Source organism: Oryzias latipes, chromosome 22 (assembly GCF_053564925.1).
Source record: "Oryzias latipes strain Hd-rR chromosome 22, Olatipes_Hd-rR_3.1".
In the NCBI taxonomy this organism is placed as follows: Eukaryota; Metazoa; Chordata; class Actinopteri; order Beloniformes; family Adrianichthyidae; genus Oryzias; species Oryzias latipes.
The window spans coordinates 15379934-15400204 of NC_136258.1; the positions used below are offsets into that span (position 1 = coordinate 15379934).

The 20271-nt window shown below is 40.2% G+C and overlaps 2 protein-coding genes and 1 long non-coding RNA gene across 5 annotated transcripts in view; 1 reads left to right on the forward strand and 2 right to left on the reverse strand.

The window, feature by feature from the left end:
* The window catches only part of LOC110017490 (uncharacterized), a 132759-nt gene that overhangs the window by 29710 nt on the left and 82778 nt on the right, over positions 1–20271 (reverse strand). The gene's annotated exons all lie outside the window — the stretch shown is intronic.
* Positions 1298–2602, reverse strand: LOC101154992 (uncharacterized). Its single transcript, XM_004082614.5, has one exon. The coding sequence runs from the start codon at positions 2076–2078 to the stop codon at positions 1458–1460; it is 621 nt and encodes a 206-aa protein (XP_004082662.1). The 5' UTR covers positions 2079–2602; the 3' UTR covers positions 1298–1457.
* Positions 2554–19522, forward strand: plcb2 (phospholipase C, beta 2). Of its 2 annotated transcripts, none has more exons than XM_011490103.4 (32): positions 2554–4908; positions 5006–5083; positions 5820–5888; positions 6426–6566; positions 6904–6983; positions 7074–7127; positions 7215–7290; positions 7385–7485; positions 7713–7873; positions 7954–8100; positions 8224–8381; positions 8893–8975; positions 9132–9216; positions 9670–9877; positions 9944–10029; positions 10109–10205; positions 10294–10378; positions 10490–10614; positions 10824–10975; positions 11156–11320; positions 11394–11493; positions 11616–11720; positions 11841–11905; positions 12035–12125; positions 12204–12590; positions 12652–12835; positions 13150–13291; positions 14375–14439; positions 14875–14931; positions 15064–15121; positions 17564–17647; positions 18349–19522. In XM_011490103.4, the coding sequence occupies exons 1-32, from the start codon at positions 4825–4827 to the stop codon at positions 18517–18519; spliced, it is 3744 nt and encodes a 1247-aa protein (XP_011488405.1). In that variant the 5' UTR covers positions 2554–4824; the 3' UTR covers positions 18520–19522.

The following is a 20271-nucleotide window of genomic DNA, read 5'->3' on the forward strand; positions in this document are numbered from 1 at the left end:
TGTCAATGTAGATGAACACTTTAGTCAATAGGCCCATCATTATTACTCTCATGGGTCACAAGAAAAAACAAAACAACGATCATCTTCTGCAGCAGCACAGCATCTTAGTTTGCCACTTCAGACCGTTTGTATTCTGATTCTGCTGCATTCACTGATGAATGGGGCTTCTTGCCTTTAAAAAATGCATCATGTTAAGACAACTGTTAGCATCCTGGCGAGTTGGTGGCCATGGAAATCCAACTGTTTCTATTTTAAGGTCGGTTTGTGAACGGTGCCCATCACGGCAAGCACAAAAGCTCAAACTCTTACAGAAAGAGTGGGATCAAAGCACCGAGTGGCATTGTGCAATGTGTTCCTCTCAATGCAACAACATAGAGCTTAAATCAATACCCCCCCCCAACAAACACGCACACTGCTATGAAAACAAGACAGCTGACCGGTCTTACTTCCTCTTCGTGGTTTGGCACATGACTGAGGAGATTTAGGTGGAGAACTGCAGGAAATGGGAGAGCTGGGAAATGACTACATCAGACACTTCCCTCTCATGAGATGTGAATAAACGTCCTTAAATTTACCCTAAACTGAGAAATTTCGGTTGATCTTGCTCCTTTACAACAGACTTCTTTGAAGTTTACTCACTCATGTTTAAAAAAGTAAACAGAAATCCCAACAGGTTCCTAAGAATTATCCGGATAAACGACCTCTTATAAATTCTCAGCACTGCAGTGCTAAGATCAATTCTTCATTGATCTGATATAAAATCATAGCAATGAATCTTTTTAAAGATTGTTTATTTGTACTTTGTAATATATAGTACTTACACTACATAGTGTACCTTTAATAAAAATCCTCTAAATAGACTAAAAGTTTATCAAGGCCAAAAGATGTATGCCTGTCCTATTGTATATAACCAAAGACACAATACGTTTACATGGTTGCACATACTGTACCTGAGCAGAACTCAAGAAAAGCAGGATATTTTAACCAAAAATCCAGACTTTGCTCTATCAAAGGAATCTAAAAATTCATAAATACAGAACTTAGTTAGACGGACGGATAAGTGGCAGTGATTTCAAGTGCTTTCTGCTCTGCAAAAGCACCTTTTCGCTCCTTGCTGTTCAATAAATACAGGATTTGTCCACAAATTTAGGCAAACAAGCGACCTCAGAAGGAGTCTGAGGTAAATGAGAGACATTAAGGCATACAGATGGCCTAAAACAATTCAAAAGTATAACAAAAACGCATAGTAAAAGGGGTACAGTGTTTGGAGAAGAAAAACAGCTCTCTTCTAGGGCAAGTTTTCAGGCTCTAACGTAAGTTCAGCATCTGCAATTGGACCAGTGTGTTATCCGACCTGCGGGAATGGCAAACACTCCATCTTGAGTCTGTTTTAATGAAAAGTGTGTACAGTGATAGGCCCGCGCTTCGTTCCATGTCCTGTTGGCTCTGATCGCCATCTAAGTCGGTCGGAGAGCGTCTCCATCCCCTGGCGCTCGCTCGCGCTCGTTGTTGCGCGTCTCCTCCTCCTGGCTCAGAGGCTCCCTTGTGCTTGCCGGGATGGATTGACTGGTTTCAGACGCCTGTGTCACCGATCTCTCTGCGCCCTTGTGGCCATGAGGGGATGCGTACAGTTCTTCCTTGAGCTGGGAGTGCGCACTTTCTGCCCCTGCGCCACGCGGGGACACGGCTCTGCCATCCCACTGAAACGCCTGTGCGCGCGCCGCCGTGCCCAGCAGGGTTGAGTTGACAGCCAGCAGCCTGGTCTGTGTAGAGTTCCACTCTGAGACATTGTTGTTTGTGGAAAGTGTGCTGTCGGTTGACATGTTGGCGCCGGGAGTGACCCCGTCGGGCACCCCGGGCTTCCCAGACGAGGAGGACCCGCTGGTCGGTTTCCAGATCAGGCTGTAGTAAATGGCCAGGATGATCGCCGCTAAGGACACCGACAACACATACGCAAAAACAGTGGCTAGTCTCACCCACTTCTTGTTCGTCTTAGCAGCCATCTTAGCCTTCTTGTCCCCCGTGTAAGTGGCAGGTTTGCCCCTCTCCATATTGGGCATAAAGTCCCGCTCTCTCATGTTGCCCCTATTTTTCCCTCGGTGCTCCACCACCCCCTCCGTTTTGAAGGCTTTTTCTTATCCCCAGACCAGGAGGATACGGAGAAAGATTCTGGAGCAGCCTTCCACACAGATTCAGGAGCTAAACTGATTTAGTTCATTTGATCTCACAGGCGCTCCATGTTGGGTACCCGGTGCGGCGCCGCGTTTCATAATAATGAAAATCCAACATCCACTGCGCGCTTCAGCATCCGACATCCGCAGAGCAACGCTGTTTCCCAGGGAGGATGTCCAGGTTGCAGCTGGCTTGAGGTCCGCGGCGGTTCCGCAGGATGCAATTTGATGTCATTTATTAGCAGGATGGACTGGAGTGCGGTCACACAGCTGTCTGTCTCATCCAGCAAATGAAGTAGCTGGCTCAGCTAAAAATACAAGAGAGGGGGCGGGCGGTGGCTCTTAAAGAAGCAGCAGCTGTGCGGCAGCCCTTGAAGAAGGCAGGGACAAAAATTCCCAGATCGCATCACCCTCACACCGGGGACGCCGTGGAAGACAAAACAGGATGTTGTAGTGTGGCTGATCGCTTGTACAAGCCACCGTAGAAGAGTTTAGATGTGCGCACCCAAGTGGATAGGATGACACGCGCGCTTGGCCATCCCTGCGCTCACATATTCACATCTATTATGTAAGGCCTCGGTGTTAGAACAACAAAGAGGTTGTTGTATGTTGAGAACATTTTCAGACACACGTGAGCGTTTTTAAGGACTTGTTTTCAGCACAATGGACAGCGAATCGGATTTGTTATTGCGCATGCCTCGAGGCCAGACAGGTGAAAGGCTGCATTTTGGGCAGCCATTTGTAAAAAAGTACTTTTCTGTTCTTTTATTTATACACATCCCTTTTAAAGAAGAAAAAAGTTATTGCTATTTTAATTAGACACGTAATAGCAAATGTGACTTTTGTTTTAACCTCACATTGTTGTAAATTGATGCAATATCGGCATGTTTTCCCTCAGCAAAAAGTAGTACACTTAAAGTTGATTTTTTATTAAGTATATTTGAGTATAAGTGTAGCAGTACTGTATACCATGTAGTGTAGGAAGTAAACCTTCAACACAAAACTTAAACCAGAGATACCTGGTACTGTACAGTATACAGGTGAAGTTTTCCAGATTTCTTGTACTTTCTTTCAAGATAATCAAGTGTAAATTAAATATGTCTGCAAACAAACTAGTAAGCAAGAATTAATGGCAAACACATTCCAATTGTAGTTTTTTTTCTTTTCAAAGTTTAGCCCACTGTTAAATTTCCACATAAAAATAATCCAAAGGGAACATTATTAGAACATTTAACCACACTGTATGGTCACATGAAAACCTTTAAAGTGTTTCCAAACATTGGACTGTAATTATGGTTTCAGTTTCTGGTGACATCGCCTGTGTTGTCCTCTGTGATGCACTTGATTGTTTTTTATGTTATAGTGAAACAAACCTACCATGCCTCAATCCAATTTCCAAATATAAGCAAATTATTTCATTAACAACTAACCTCAGACAGATCGATCTGGTTGGACCTTTGGAATAGAATAAAAATTGATTAAGTCTATAAATTGTTACACCCCTTCAGTAGATATGAATGGTAAACTTCTTGCACACTGCCTCACTTTTAAGTATGCTTGTCTACATAGACTTCTTTTTTATATTTTATTTTTACTAAGGGTCGGTTTCATTTATTTTAAGATCTTTAATGGTGGAGCCATATTTGTGTACATTTGAAGTACACAGAGGTTTCAAAGTCTCTTTTATTGTTGCTTTAGCTGTTAAACCAGCTGTGGTGATTCCTCCTCTGTGATTCCTCCTGACAGACTGTTTGCATTAGATATTGTGCAGTCAATAGGTTTATTTAAATGATATCCAAATACCCTGGGAGTCACTGTTGAAACTGCAGTCAGTGTCCTATGAAAAGCCAATAAACGATGTCAATTGGTGCATTGGAGTGATTTGATGAAAAATACCAGAAAAATCCTCCAAATATTAATAATATTAGAGACTGATATAATATATGTATATAGTGAAACCATAAATAAATACTGATGATAATAAACATTGAAAAAGCATGAAATCAAAAGATCAGTTCACTCAAAATGGATAAAAACATTTTCAAATCAGTGAAAATGTCGTCCGACACGCCCTAATTATATTTGTCCTTCTTTAAATAATCTCCTCTGTTTGTCTCATCACATCCACTCAGTTTGTTTCCACACAGAACATTTTTCTGTTACTTTTGAATTTGTTTTAAATAAAACATGTTATAATAATAATAATTATTAATAAAATTATTCAATTATTGAGCAATATTTTTGAATTTTTTTAGTCTTTTTTTCTTTTAACTTTACATAAATCGTTTCACTTCTAAACGTGCTGTCATAGAAATCCAACACATTCAAATAAACACACACACATATGTCACGTATCCTTTAGATGAATCAGTGTTTAAAATCACAGTAATTCCAGCTTTTTTCCTGTTGTTCTGGAGCTCTATGTTCACCTTTAGTCAGGTTACATGATTTTTTTTCCCCTCCCTAACCTTATTTGCAATGCATATTTGTTGGGGTGCGTCCTGTCTACAGCCTGATGAGTTGGGCTCATGGTTAGTGCATCTCTTTAGTTGGAGTTGAAGACATCAGGTTGCTGTTAAGTATGACGCTAGATATCCAGAAAGTGGCAATATCTCAGCTATAGCAATACCGGAGCAAACTCTAGACAAACAAAATGAATAAGAAAAGGTACTTTCTGGACCCTCCAGAGGTCAAAGACTATTTGGTCAAAGGAGAAAGATTTACCAAGTGGTCAGAGGTGAGTAAAGAAATAAAATAAAATAAATTGAGTTCAATTCTTACATAAATTTGACAAACGTAAATTAAATTGTGTTTTAAAATGTCATTTTTTTAAGGATTCGACAAAGACTGTTCCGGTGACGATGAAGATGGATCCAAAAGGGTTCTATGTGTACTGGATGAACCAAAGCAAGGTCATCACTACTTCAGTATTACCCTCAATACACTTAACATTCTTCCTTTTTTTAATCTATATTATTTGTTTATTTCCGAATTGAAGGGTCTTAGTCATTGTGACACTGAACAACATTCTAATCTCTACTTTGTTCCTTATACAAAAATCTTGGTAGGTCTTTTGGATAAAAGTATGTCAGATTAGTAAATGTGAAATAATAAATAAATGAGTGTTGTAGAATATTACCGGATAACATTTCATTTGTCACTTATTTTTCTATGTGACTTTATAAGCTTTTGCCTTTTTAGTGCAGACTCAAACACAGTGCAATAAATCAGATTGTATGTGATTCTTCATAGATCTACATACCAAGCAGGTAGAGGGCATCCAGGACTGATTGATTAATCCTAATGTGCGATTTTGCTTATCCGGGTTTTGGTTTTTCATGAAATTCCTTCTGGTTTGACGCCAGAAAATCCCTAAAACCCACATTTATTGTTGTCTGAGCTCGTCTGAGCTCCTGTTTTGTTGAGGATCACAGAATATTTGTGAACACTTGGACTTAAAAAAAAAGAACAGCTGATTTCCTGCTTTAAGACAATGCAGCGACATGTTCTTCACACAAACAAAACAAATCCCTCTGTTTGCTTTTGGTCCCCCCCCCCCAACGATGACACATACCTCAATCCATATTTGGCTCTGTGCCTGGATTTAGAATTTAGAGCTGGATTTGATTTTCTTTTTTGGTTTTGTAGGAGACAACATTCCTGGACGTTAACACAATCAGAGATACCAGAACAGGAAAATATGCCAAACTTCCCAAAGTGAGTATACATTGTAATACATTGTAGTAGTACACGCTCAAATCCAATTTAGTCAAATTCATTTGCCTCTTGTGTAAGAATCTCTGCAAATATACAAATGATGTGTCAGGACCCAAATTTGCTCATTAATCCAAAAAGCGTATTTGCAATGCAAAAACAGCACAGGGCAAACACACCAGGGTTACTCCTCAACTGCATGAAGCAGCAGATGCTCACAAACATAAACGCACGCTTCTTTCCTTTTTTTTCTTTATTGCGCTGGAGGCTGACGTTTGTTGATTCTGCATCTCTCACTGGCCTGCAGAGGGTATTGCCATATGCAGCTGCAGTCTGTTGTTTTCCTTAGGGAAGGCCTGGAGCGCTTAGTCAATTCAGTAGGGGTGCAGTGCATCCTCTTTTGCCCCTCAGGGGCTGTTTGGGAAATCTGCTCCACGTTTGACGTCAGCGTCAGCAAGAGCAACGGCAGTGGCTGGTTTAAGAATGGGACACACAAAGGGATGTCTCAACTCAATGCTTCTTTTTTCCCTCTTTTCACAGCATCCAAAAGTCCGTAATGTGTTCAACCTGGATTTTCCTGACAGCAACCACCTTGCCAAAACCTTGACCATCGTTTCAGGTCCAGACATGGTGAATCTGACATATCACAACTTCTTTGCCTCAAAAGACAAAGTGACACAGGTAATCACACTGTATTAGTTGAACACTTGGTTTAATTGCTCAAGCACGCCACTGGCTGTCAGCCGTTACACAATAAGCCCCTGCATCCCTGTTAATAAGAAACCGTCTGCTAACTGTTTGGTTTTATCAGACATTATGACTCCAACAGCCAGATTCAATTAGCAGTAATGAAATTACGATTGTCTTCTTCAAATCTAAACTTTGCTGCTATCACATCCCAGAGTGTTGCTTTGTTGATGCCATCTAGTGGAAATCGTTTTGTGCATTTAATATTGAAGTCTGAGGTCATGATGCAAATTTATAACTGACTTCCCGCTTCTTTCTAAATGCACGACAGAACTGGGCGAACGATATTCTTGCGATTTCTTATAATGCTGCAAGAAACAATGCATGCAGACAAGTCTTTTTGGAGAAAATGTGAGTAAATTTTTTGGAAAGTAAAACAATGTTCTTTTACTAAGCTTGGAATTAAAGTGACAGTTAACAGTAATGTACATTGAACTGCAGATACGTCCGCATTTCCCTCCAAACCAACAAGGATGGCAAGATTCCAGTGAAGAAGTAGGTCACAGTACTCCGTTCCAGGATGAGTCAGAATGGCAGATTTTCATGATTTTTGTCTCAGCCTTTCTACTTGTGTTTTCCCAGCATTTACAAGATGTTTCCTGCCGACAAAAAAAGGGTGGAAAGTGCCTTAGCTGCAGCACACCTCCCAAAGGGAAAGGTAGAAAATTACAATCTCATGCTCTAGACGGTGTTAAAACTTTTATTTACTCAATTTTCATTTATTAGAATCAATTTTTGTCTTTCTGCTTCAGTATGACTCTATGAAAGCGGATGTGTTCACTGAAGCAGCCTTCAGGACCTTCATGATGAATCTGTGTCCTCGGCCTGAAATCTATGAGATTTTCACTTCTTAGTGAGTCTACTTTTGTGCTTTTCAAATTACACTTCCCGAATTTTTTTTATTAGTTTAGCATCAAGAAATCCTCTGATGCTGCTTTAATTATATGAAATTCTGTTATATACTTTGTGTTAGGGCTCGTCTGCAGCTATGTGTATGCGTTCAGGTGGTAGACTGCAATGGCTGTGAGACACAATGGGTGCCTTGCTGATGTAACTGTTATGCCACATTTTTCACCCCAGCTCCACCAAACCCACAATGAGCAAGGAGAACTTCACCAAGTTCCTCTATGAGAAGCAGAGGGACTCCCGGCTCAATGAGGAGCTGTTTCCACGTCTGCGACAAGACCAGATCAAGGCTTTGATTGACAAGTATGAGCCCATCTCTACGAATTCAAACAGAGGTGAGCCTCACAGAAGACCAGCTTAATATGTGATGACCTAAATAAAGTTGGACCTTTTTAATTGTAATTTTTATCTGCAGGCTTTATTTCTCCAGAAGGTCTTTTGTTCTTCCTGATGGGTCCTGAGACATCAGTCGTCATGCAAGACAAGCTAGCAAAGAGTCAGGATATGACCCAACCCCTACCCCATTACTTCATCAAGTCTTCCCATAACACTTATCTAACAGGTCAAATGCACCACTTTCCTTTTCCTGTCGAACCCCCTGCGAAGTCCTCCAAACTAATGCATCACATTTCCCTTTCTGTAGTTTGCCTTTAGTTTTAATTATTTACATGTCTTCCTTGTGTAGCTGGTCAGTTTTCAGGCGTGTCCTCTCCTGAGATGTACCGTCAGTGTCTTCTGTCTGGATGTCGGTGTCTGGAGCTGGACTGCTGGAAGGGAAAACCTCCAGATGAAGAGCCCATCATCACCCATGGCTTCACCATGACCACTGAGATTCTCTTCAAGGTCATTATTAAAAATGCAAATTTGATGCAGAAGCATGATTTGCAAAAAAGAAAAGTTTATTTATAGGCCATTTGGATACTGCAAAATGTAATAAAAAACATGATGACGATAGGGTTTTTGCTTTTATTAGGACAATAAAAACAGATTCAAGTGGCAGATATTTCGATTTACTTGATTTATTTGAGACATTAAGATTTGAAACAAGGAGCATAAGTGCAGGAAAGGCTTAAAAGGCACAAATGTACACAAGCAGCTCACACTCCCATTTATGGGCTGCTGAAGCCTTACAGTCCCCTGAGCATAGTTCAGTTTACCTCCTGTAAGCCTCCTTTTAGTCCACTCTGAGGCTTTCATGTGTCTCTGTTTATGTTTTCAGAGAATGGCTTTGAAAGCCTCAACTGAAGAGTTCAGCTCTTGTTTCATTTCTTTTTTCTCTCACAGATTTCAGCATCCGTTTATGTCATTCACGTTAATGTAAATTCATATTGTGACATCATTTTTTTTTTTAAAGGACGTGATTGAAGCTATTGCAGAGAGTGCCTTCAAGACCTCCAAATACCCGGTCATCCTCTCGTTTGAGAACCACGTGGACTCGTAAGGGCCCAAAGCTGCCATAAAAAGCTGTAGCCACAATGCAACAATATCAGGATGTCGTAATTGAAAAGCAACAAAAATGTGGTGGATGTAGCTGAAGGCATTGAATCTACAGCAGAAAGCTTTTATGACAGAGATTCCTTTGATTTCTTTCAGGGTTAAACAGCAAGAAAAGATGGCCAACTACTGCAAAACCCTATTTGGAGATGCCTTGCTCACAGAGCCTTTGGACAAATATCCTGTAGGTCTACAACATGGGCTTGTCTGCTTTTCCTCAGATCGCATTATCATATGAACAATAATATCTGTCGACTTTCATATCTCTGTCAGATAAGAGCTTTTAGGACTTCAAAGCGGATTTATATCACCAGCCAGGGTCTGTTGACCTCCTTCCTGCTCTGACTGCATGTCAAAGATATTGACGTGTTTGTGTTTTTGAAGTAGAGGCAGCAAGTGTTAAACTGCTAGATATATCAGGGAAACAAAATTCAACTGCAAAAAGGCTAAAATATTATTCAGAATTTTCAGAGAAATTGCAAAAATCTAAGCAAATTTTCTCCTAATTACAAAAAGTTCCTACAAACTATAGTAAATTGCCTTAATATTACAATGATAATAGCACGATTTTGGTTTACTGATACGTTTTGTTTTCTTGTTTTCTAAAAATCTTCTGAAATCTGTCTTTCCCATCCAGCTGAAGCCAGGCCAGCAGATCCCCAGCCCCTCTGAGCTCATGGGGAAGATCCTCATTAAGAACAAGAAGGGTTCTCATGAAAAACCAGCCCAGGCGAAGAAAAGCAGCACAGCAGCCACCGATCAGGCAGCAGCTGCAACCCCCCAAGATCCAAACTGTCCCTCCCAGGATGAAACTAACCCAACATCTCCCAGTCAGGAGAACCAAGGTGCACATTCCTGAACCCCAACATTTAGTTATTTACCCAAAGTCACAAAATGTTTTCTTCCTTTAGCTGATGGAGAAGGAACTGTGGAGGAAAATGAGGAGCAAGAAGATACAGAAGAACAAGATGAAGAGAAGATGAAGACATCTGATGAGGTACTTTATGGAGGTTTCATCTGTTTCCAGCAAAAAGACCCCAAATATCAGTTAACACCATTCCTCTTTTCTCACCCAGGGCACAGCAGGACAAGAAGTTACAGCCTACGAGGCAATGTCATCCATCGTTAACTACATTCAGCCAAACAAATTCATCTCTTTCGACAATGCCAGAAGTGAGCCTGTGCACTTTACTTTAACTTTAACCTTACAACATTTTCACGGTAAACACATAAAAAAAAATAATAATTTTTTTCTTCACAGAGAAAAATAAGAGTTACGTCATCTCATCCTTTGTGGAAACCAAAGGGGAAGCAATGATTTCCAAGACTGCAGTTGAATTTGTCGAGTATCCTTGAAAAGTGTTCCAAACCCCTAAAAAATAAAATTGGTTGAAAAGTGTATTTTTGTGACCAGTGAAAAATATAAATATTCATGGTCACTTAACAATTTTCTTCAGATACAATAAGAGGCAGATGAGCAGGATTTATCCCAAAGGAACCAGAATGGACTCATCCAACTACTCCCCTCAACCTTTTTGGAACGTTGGCTGCCAGATGGTGGCACTCAACTACCAAACCATGGGTATGGTGCAAAAAGAGAAGAAACAAACAAAGAATTGTTTTCCTTTTTATAACATTTTTTTTTTTGGTGTCCTTAAGCTGAGCTTCTACTTTTCACCACAGTGGGGCAGTGTTGCACCTCCTTTTACTGCACAGGCCTCTGCTGTGCTCAGTGCTGCTCCTCAAGCTGAAGACAGGTAGCTTGAATGGACTCTTTATGTGTGTTTGCAGATTTCCCCATGCAGCTGAACATGGCTCTGTTTGAATTCAACGGCAGGACGGGTTACCTGCTCAAGCACGACGTCCTGCGTCGTGGAGACAAGAAGTTTGACCCTTTTTGCGACAGGATTGACACAGTCGTGGCCAGCACCCTCACCATCAAGGCAGATCCACATTCTTGCTATCGTGTCTATCTTGGGATGTCAAACCAATCTACATTAAAATGCACATAAATCATTTATTATAACTGATCACTGCATTTCATTTTTTTTGTTTTGTAATTTCCCTCAGGGATTAATGAAGTATTGGCGCAAGCCCAACAGCACATTTGTTTCTATTTCTAGATATACTCAGGACAGTTTCTGTCAGATAAGAATGTGAAAACTGGAGTGGAAGTGGAAGTTATCGGACTCCCCGGTGACCCCAAGAAAAAGTATCGCACCAAGTGGTCCACCACACCCAACGCCATTAACCCTGTCTGGAATGAGGAGCCTTTTGTTTTTGAGAAGGTGGGTCATGAAGGCATTAAGATGGTTTAAATAAGGACTCTTACATGTAAAGTGAACTTGTTCTTTTTGTTAGATTTTGCTTCCAGAATTGGCCTCTTTAAGAATTGTGGTCCATGAAGAAAATGGGAAGTTTCTGGGACACAGAATTATTCCCGTCGATGCCATCCAGTCAGGTGAACAAACATGCACCACCATCATGATTTACAAACAGCTAAACACCAAATCATCAGAATGTGTTTGAAGTTCTCCATCAGTTTTTCCTAAATATCCAAAGATTCTGGTTTTGCTCTTGCAGGTTTCCATCACATCTGTCTGCGCAGCGAGAGCAACATGCCTCTCACTCTGCCTGCTCTTTTTGTGTACATTGAGGTTAAGGACTACATCCCTGCTGCCTTTGCAGGTACTCAGCCTACATTTACCGTTCTTTGAAAAGAAATCACAATCTAAAGATCACCCTCTTCACAGAAAAGTTTGTGACAAAACTATTACAACTTACATTTCTCTCATTTTCCGGTGTCAGATTTCACAGATGCCTTATTTAATCCAACAAAAGGCACAGAGAAGACCACAAAGACCCCCAAAGAGGTAACAAGGCCAACAAACAATGATTTGATGTCCTCAGATTTCCACTAAACTCCTAACATTGCTGAATTAGTTCCTGGAACATGTCCAGTTTTGCCAGATTGTTCCTGTCCTATTTTCTACCCCCCGCAGTCATCTACTGACTACATTTCTCCGTATGAGTTGCCTCTTGTCGTCCAACCTCCCACAGATAAAGTCAAGGAAAGTGCAGCCCCTGCAGCAGGTAATGAGTCCCTGAAGTCCCAGGTTTATTTATCTTAGTAAAGTATTATTTTATCAGAAATCGTTCTCCTTTATCCAGAAAAGCTCACATCTGAAAAGACGCCGTCTACTGATGCTGCTGACCAGTCAGCCCAGGCGGCCCATGAATCCAGTCCAGGGGCAGCAGATCCTCCACAACCTGATCCTCCTTCAACTCCTACTGAGGATGCAGGAGGCCCCTCATCTGAAGTCCCTTCAGAGGATGCTTCTTCCCCGAAGAAGGCAGTAGAAGAGAAAGAAGCTGCCCAAGAGCCTGTGGCAGTTCTTGATGCACAAGACCAGCCCGATACACAATCAGAACCTGTTGTAGAGCAGGTGGTATCGGACTCCTGCAGGCGTTCTGAAGAACCTGCCTCTGCTGAGCCCAAATCTGAAGAAACAACCCCCCCAGCTGAGGCAGCGGGAGCAGGGGACAACTCTCAGACAGGTTTGTGTTTTCAATGTTTCCATTGTTGACCCCCAACTAATCCTTTGTGTGTTTGCTGCAGAGCCTTCAACTGTGACTACTGAGCACCTGACACAGCACAAAAACTATCTGAAGGTCATCAAGCGTCAGGAGCGGGAGATGAAAGAGTTTGAAAAGAAGTATCAGAAAAAAGAAGAGGAGCTGATGCAGAAATACTCAGACGTCTTCAAGGCTGTCAAAAAGAAAGTTTCTTTAAAGAAAAAAGAGTATGTGGCTGCTTTTGTTTTCTCACACAAAAAGGATGTTTCATTTGTGTTGACATGAGGAAAAAGTTAAAATCAGAGCACAGAACTTGCAGCTTGGTTATATTTATAAATGGCTTTGGCAGATCTAAAAACAAAATACAGAAAACTCCTGACTCACAGTGGAAAAGCAGTCGAATACACTACTGCAGTGTTCCTTCTAAACAAGCTGCCAGGAAAGGCCAGCTGTTATTAAAAAAGAATATTGTAGCTGTTTGGTTTCTTAGGTTTATAATCTTTTGCAAATGTCATGCTGTGTTTTGCTGCACGTCCACCAGAGGAGACGACGACACCTCTGACAGCAGCGTGAAGGCGTCACGGGTGCAGGAGCAGAGGGAAAAGATGCAGGCCGAGCTGCAGGTTCTGTGGACAGAGCAGTGTGATCAGCTGAAGAAAAAGAAGGAGCAGTGTGCCACAGAGGTCAGTGATATTAAACTTGAAGAGATTATCTCTTTTAAAGATTCACTCCAGTCATCTTTTAAACTATTTTAAAAGTTTTTATTATGATATAGCTATTTTTTAAATCCAGAATCAAAAAACCTGTGTTGTTTTCTAGGACACAGTTTCTGCAGAGTGGCAGGAGTTCATTAGAAATTTGCCTCTGAATTGTGGGCAGGACCGTTGGCACTGAGCAACCCTGCCCCCCTTTCCCCTTCCAGTCGCTGAGAGCTCAGAGCAGGGAGTTTGTGACCCAACCAGTATATATATTCTACATCACAAATAAGTTATTTTTCAAACGACTTTTTCATCTGCACTTGATTCACAATTATTAAAAAAAAAAAACTTAGAAATGCAACTTTAAGCTTGATTTTATTAATATATGTCATTCATCATCAATGAAAAGAATGTATTAAAAACAAAAACAGTGTTTTCATCAGAGTGGGTCTTTAAAATAAGAAAAATTGGAGCCAGAGGCCAAAATCCATATGCAACAAACTTTTAATTGGAACATTGCTAAAATTGACATATGGCTAAAGTCATTCATGCATTAGCTTCTTAGCAAACTCTCGTTAAGTAGGTTAAACCCATTATCTCATCCATAAATGAGAGTTTTTAAATTAGAAAATGAAAGAAAAGCTCAACTTGTTGTTGCACGGAGTCTCAGTTTAATCTATTCCTCTTTTAGCAACCATTCTTGCCACTCTCAGCTCTGGGCTGTCTTTATTTTTTTAATGATCTGGGTCCAAAAATAGGATTAGTTTTCATGATGCTGGAGGCATTCATCTTCCCCCTGCAGCAGCTAATTTTACCTCTCTTTGTTGTGTTTTTTGAATCACAAGCAGCAAAACAGCAGCGCTTCAGAGGCTCTATTGATAAAGCATCTGACTACGGTGCTCTCAGCACAGGGTTCAAAATCTGGGCAAAAGTAACATTTATTTTAAGGCAGGTGCACCCTCAGAAAGCAGTATGAGGAGTTTTAAACTCCGTATTTGGAGTGAGGGATCATGGAGAACATTTCATTGACTGTGACTCAGCCATTTCTGCATTTCTTTTTAACGACAGAGACTTGCTAAACTGATGGAGATGGCCATGGAGAAGCACACCAGTGAGCTGAAGGCTTTGGAAAGGTGTGAGCACACATTCAACACATTTGGGACATGACGCACAAATCAGAGGGCCTAGCTGAGTCCGTCCAATCTGTGCCCCGAGGCTTTGGTGCCACACTGCATGTGTGTGTCATCCTAGGTGAAAAAGTTGACATTTTGAAAGAAAATACCTCGAATAATAAATGAATCACCTCAGCAGGCGGGTCTTCCAATGTCCTTGGCTGACTTTTGTTGTGTTGTTCAGAGTCCTCAGCAAGCAGATGGTAGTATTGAGACAGCTGTTGTCTTGCGAGTGTTTAGACGAAAAAAGGGAAACTAAAGACAGCTGTGAGCGCCTACCTGTCTACTTTAAGGATAAAGTCCAGTTCGACACACAACTCTTTGGGTCTTGATTTGAATCGTTTTTTACTTTTAAGATTTCACAACTTTATTTTTTGCATTTGCTTTTCATTGCAGTGAAACCAAAGAGAAAAAGAAAACGGTCTCCAAGTGTTCATCCACAGAAAAACCAAAGTGAGACCTCACTAACTTTCATTTCAATTTCCCTTCATCAAAATAACCAGCTAAATAGAAAAGTGATGAAACAAGCTATAAATGTTTCTGTTTTTGACACATTCATTAATTACATCAATCTTCCTGATTTAGGCTGAAAAAAGCGATGAGCACTGAGGTACTAGACGAAACCAGTCAATCGGAAGGAGTAGTAAGTACCTAAAATTTAAACTTTTCCTTGTATTGATATGTGTAAAACTGGAAATCAGAGACATACAATAGGATAGATGATTGTCAAACTTCTTATTTTGTTCTTTGTGATAAAGTGCTACAAACAAAACCTTTCATAAAGAAAAGTTTTATATAGTTTTCTAAAGAGCTGATAACACAGCTGTTTGATTCTTGATGGTGAATTAGCTTAAAGTAGAAAGTACAAGAAGTTCATTATAAACAAATTGAAAATTGACAATTTACATAGCATCTGAGAGTTTATATCAGCTGGATATTAATCATTTTAATCTTTATCTTATTTGGCGCTTGTTTTGCTCACCTTAAAATTATTTTTAACAAAACAGCTATAGTAAAACAGAATAAACCAACTTTGTTGATTATAAGAACAAATACATTAACAAGTTTTTTCATGTATTGTTTATGATGAAAGAAAAGGAAGAAGCAGAATGCTTTTCAAAACCTATATTATAAACAAAATCCACATTTGGCCTTAAACTCATGAAGGTTTGCTCATACACTAAGACTCTCTATAGATCATTCTCTCTAACTCTCTAACAAACAGTTATTGGTGCTGTCACAAGAACAGGCAGACGGCTGGATCCAAATGCAGCAGGTTTGTTAGCTCAGCTAAAAGTCCACAAACTAAATCAGGGTCAGGCAGGCAGGGGTCAGTAAGAGGCATGAAATCATTAGAGGAGAGACAGGGTGGTCAAAATCCAGGAAGGAGTCAGGGTCAGAAGACAGAAGATCAGGTCCAAATAAAAAAGCTCGGTAAAGAAGGCAGAGTGGCACAAACAATACTTCGCACTGACTGTGGCTCAGTGAAGTGCTTAAGTAGACTGTGGTTAATTAATAAAGTGGAATGGCCACATACAGTAAGTTCCCGTCAAGGTTCTAAAGCATCGTTTTTCCTTCTGATTGAGTTTCCAGAGTTTTGCTCAGGTCTATGTACTTGTTCTACTTTCTAAGAGTTTGACTACAGTCTAAATACACTTCAACAGTAAATGCAAAGACCATAGGAGACCCTTGGAAAAAACTCTTTTTTCCCCTTAATGTTGACATAAAATTCCTTAGTAGTCTAGTCCTAACCCAACCTGAGATTGAAACAGGAAACTGCCAAACCGGCTCACTCTTGCATCAACATAGTTGAACCAGTTTAAACAGGTACCAATGTAGCACGTGTAATTAGTGGAGGATAGAAGAGCTTCGTAAAGAAAAAGTTATAATATATCCCTTATATTATAAATAAGGGCCAGAATTGCTGTTATTTTTTGGAATAAATAGTTATTTTCTGCACCATTATAAAAATATCTAAAGAAAAAGACATGCAATGTGATTGCCTGGATTAGTCTCTTACATTCTGTCTCTTACAGTTTAGTGATGATGAACATTACACACCTCTCTCATTTTTTTAAGTGGGACAACTTGCAGAATCAAGGATTTGGTAAATCTAGTATCTATGTAACGTATTCATCTGTTTGACAGCATTGCACAGACAGGACAGGAAAGGTCAAAAAACATTTCAAAAAGGTTGAAGCTCCTGTTGAATTTTGATTTAAAAGCTTTTCCCATGTGGTCCGTGTCCACCTGAAACCTAACAAAAACCACCTTGTGGAGAAGTGCTTCAGAAAGGATTGTGGCTAACACTGTAACCATAGTTACAAAGTAAAAACATGAAAAAAAGACAACCAAACCTTACCATAGGCATGTTGCGTCACATGTTGGCAAACACCCACATGTGGCTTACAGGAACAGATGTACATTGCTGAACCCAGTGCACACCTACACAGTCAAGGGTTTCTGAACAACATAAGCCCCATATCACAAACCCTTACACACAGTCTTGGATAAAGTGCAGCACACAGTGGCCGGAGCGAGCTTGCCTATAAACTCAGAGGCTGTTTACAGTGAGTGGGTTCATCTATGTGAGAGGCCCATGACTCACTAAGAGCTTCTCCTCTTCTTATCTCAGCTTGTCAAAATTCAGAGCTCATACATCTGGGCTAATGAGTCACTGTGGATGTCTCAGCCCCCCACACATTCGGGTGGCATTGCGTTTCAAGCCAATCAAGTCAATCAGCATTTATCCTTTAATTGCAGCAGCACTTTGTGACATAATCACTTATTTAATCAACAGTGTCTCAGTGTTAAATGCTCGATTGAAGCGAATGCTGTATAATCCAACTGGACAAGTCTAACCTGCTACTTAAATGTATTGATCCTTTCTCTCAGGTTGCCTCCCGTGGGTACGTATACATTCACTCACTGAGAGGAACATGAGTAGATGAAATGCTCACGGACACAATAGCAGTGTGCATCTCTCACTCGACATGCACATTTATGCCCCCACACGCATTTAAAACCACAAATCGATGGAGCTTCTCAGGAGTGACATGCTTTGTTCTTTCCTGTGTTGAAGCAGTCTTCAGAGTCCTTTCCACAACAAGAAGCTCTGATGAGGAAACAAGAGGCCACACTGGAAGAAATCAAGACCTTGACGAATCAGGTATGCTAATAAAGCACATGAGAAGGTGCAGACTGAAGTTAGATTTTAAAAAAAAAGGGCTTTCTGATCAGTTCCTGAATGTTTTTTAACTGATTAAACTTACAGACTAGTCAATTTTTTGGTAAAAAAAAAATGTTTTCCTCACAACCTTTTCTGTGAAAACTTTAACAATTTGTTTACTTTGCAAAGATCTAGAATCTAATTTACACCCAAAAGTAATCCCTGTTTTTCAGATGCATTTTTAAGACGAGCCATCTGTCCATTTGCGTAAATGCTGTGTGGTGACACATCCTGTTTAAACAGCAAACCAGTCTACCACAGCTGTAAATGATGTCAGAGCGTTGCAGTGACAACAACTCTCTTTAATTTGGAGAAATCCTGGCAGAGATGTGAGATGGTTTAGATGTGTGAACGTCAGATGGATGCTGTGGTCTCATCAATGGTGTTACAAATTCATTTTTTATTTATTTAGTGAGAAGCTGGGGGAGGAATTTAAGTGATGCTCAAAAAACAAAGAAATGAATGAGACTCATTCATTTTTGAGCTTATTAATTAAATATTTGCTGTAGTGATTATTTCTGATTAACCACTTAGATTGCACTCAATGCAATATCTCAGTCTTTGGCCCAGTGGTGATCCTTCTTTTTTTTTTTTTACAGTATAAGCTATAAATGCATTTTAAAAATTATTCTTTTTTGCAGCTCAATCAAGAGGCGGTAAAGGAGCATACTCAAAAGCTGAGGTCTTTGCCAGCAGAGGTTAAAGAGGCAGTAAACAGCTGCATGGGGGCGCACTTCCCTGAACTTGTGGACAAGCCTGGAGAGAAGAGAGTTGGAGAAATGGGCTTTTATGGAGATGTTTTCTTGGGTTAAATTCACAGAGTGGAGCTTTAAGCATGATTTACCTATATTTATTAGTTGCAATCTTGTTTTTAATAACCCGAGGTTTGGGTGTAGCTAAAAAAAAAGAGTTTAAAGATTAGATGTTCATATTTGATTTGCTCTTCGTTTATTCTTTAGAGGGATTTAGACTAACAATGACATTCTGAAGTTCAGAGTTTGAAAATGCATTTTTGGTTTGACTAATTTTTCCGCTGCTCCTCTGATCTAAAAATATTATCAATAAGAGACAAAAATATTCCAAAGGAAAGTCTCCCTAATCTTGATGCCCACAGCTCTATAATAAACAACAATAGGAATATATTTGCCCACGTATAAAAATGGCTTAACATGGTCTACAGGCTAACAGAAGCAGTGACTCTATTAGTTACACTTCAGTAAAGCCTAATTTTATACGTGTTAAGGTTCTACAAAGCCCTTACTTTAGACTGTGATGTAAACAAATATGCAGTTTTACAGAATTAGGAGTGAAATGAGTTTTAATGGAAACACAGTTTAGGCAAAGTCACTTGAAACACTCAAATTGTGCAGCTTTTACACACTGGCTATGGAACATTAGCTCAGAAAGTTGTGATAAGATTGTCCTTGTTCTGCTTCATGAGTTAAATTCAACATAAAGATTGAAGAAATAGGACTCAATTGAAGCCTAAATTTTGTCTTAAGGAATAGTTTGTCGATTTCTTTAAGTATGATTAATATAAATGAGTAAGAAATGTCCTTGTTGAGAGAAACAAAGTTAAACATGAGACTCTGGAACAATAGTTTTCAAAACTCCCTTGGCTAGATTTAATTTTTGCTTAAAAGTTTTTTAAAAGCTTTTATTTTTAGCTCACTGTAAGAGGATTTTTTTCTTCATTTTAATAGTTGAGGTGGTGTGTTTTAATTGCCTAGTAAACAATTTATAACTTTTGGCACATTTAAAAGGAGTCCTTGCTATTTACTGTAATATACTGCTTAACAATAAACATTTGATCCATACATGTTTTTGCTTCTTTAACTTCAGTCACCAAACATATTTTACAAAAACATCAGGCCAAACCTGAAATGACCCTCTATGAACTAAAAGATGTAATTGAAATTTAGTGGGTGGGGCTCTGTGGACCCCTGTTTGTTGGCAGTGTCCAAGTGCCCTGTCATCAAAGGACCCCATACGCCCAACGTGCAATTAATAAACAATGGGGGGCACAGAACATTAACCAAGAGGGAAAGATCCTCAGCCAAAAACATCCAAGGTATGTCACAGGCTGACCCCTCCCCAAAAACTCTAATGCCTAAGGAAATTTGGTTTGATAAAGTGGGAAGTTTGGGACATTTTCCAAGCTGTTCTCAGTTTTTAAACCCCCCAGATGAGGGGAAGCAAGCCTTTAGGCAGAAGTGGCAGAGGCATTGCAGGGTACATTGACACCCCCAGGCCCAGCTACCCTACACGCACAAAGAGGAGGCATGTAATCGTCAGCCCCCAGTAGCAGACCCAGGCCCCTGAACACTGTCCCCTCAGTCGGAGCTTTGATGGGGGTTTAACTGACTTAGGTAACTTGACCTGCCAGAGCTGACCACAAGGGTTTCAGTGGGGCCTCCAGCCAACTAAACACTCATGGGTAGACACCCGCTGTCATTCCACTAAAAAAAACCTCACCCATAGGGCAGGTGTGAATGTCCCAACTTACGCCCCCAAGACCCAGGACTGACAGAGGCACCTAGAGCAGCCGAGGCAGTAGGAGCCTA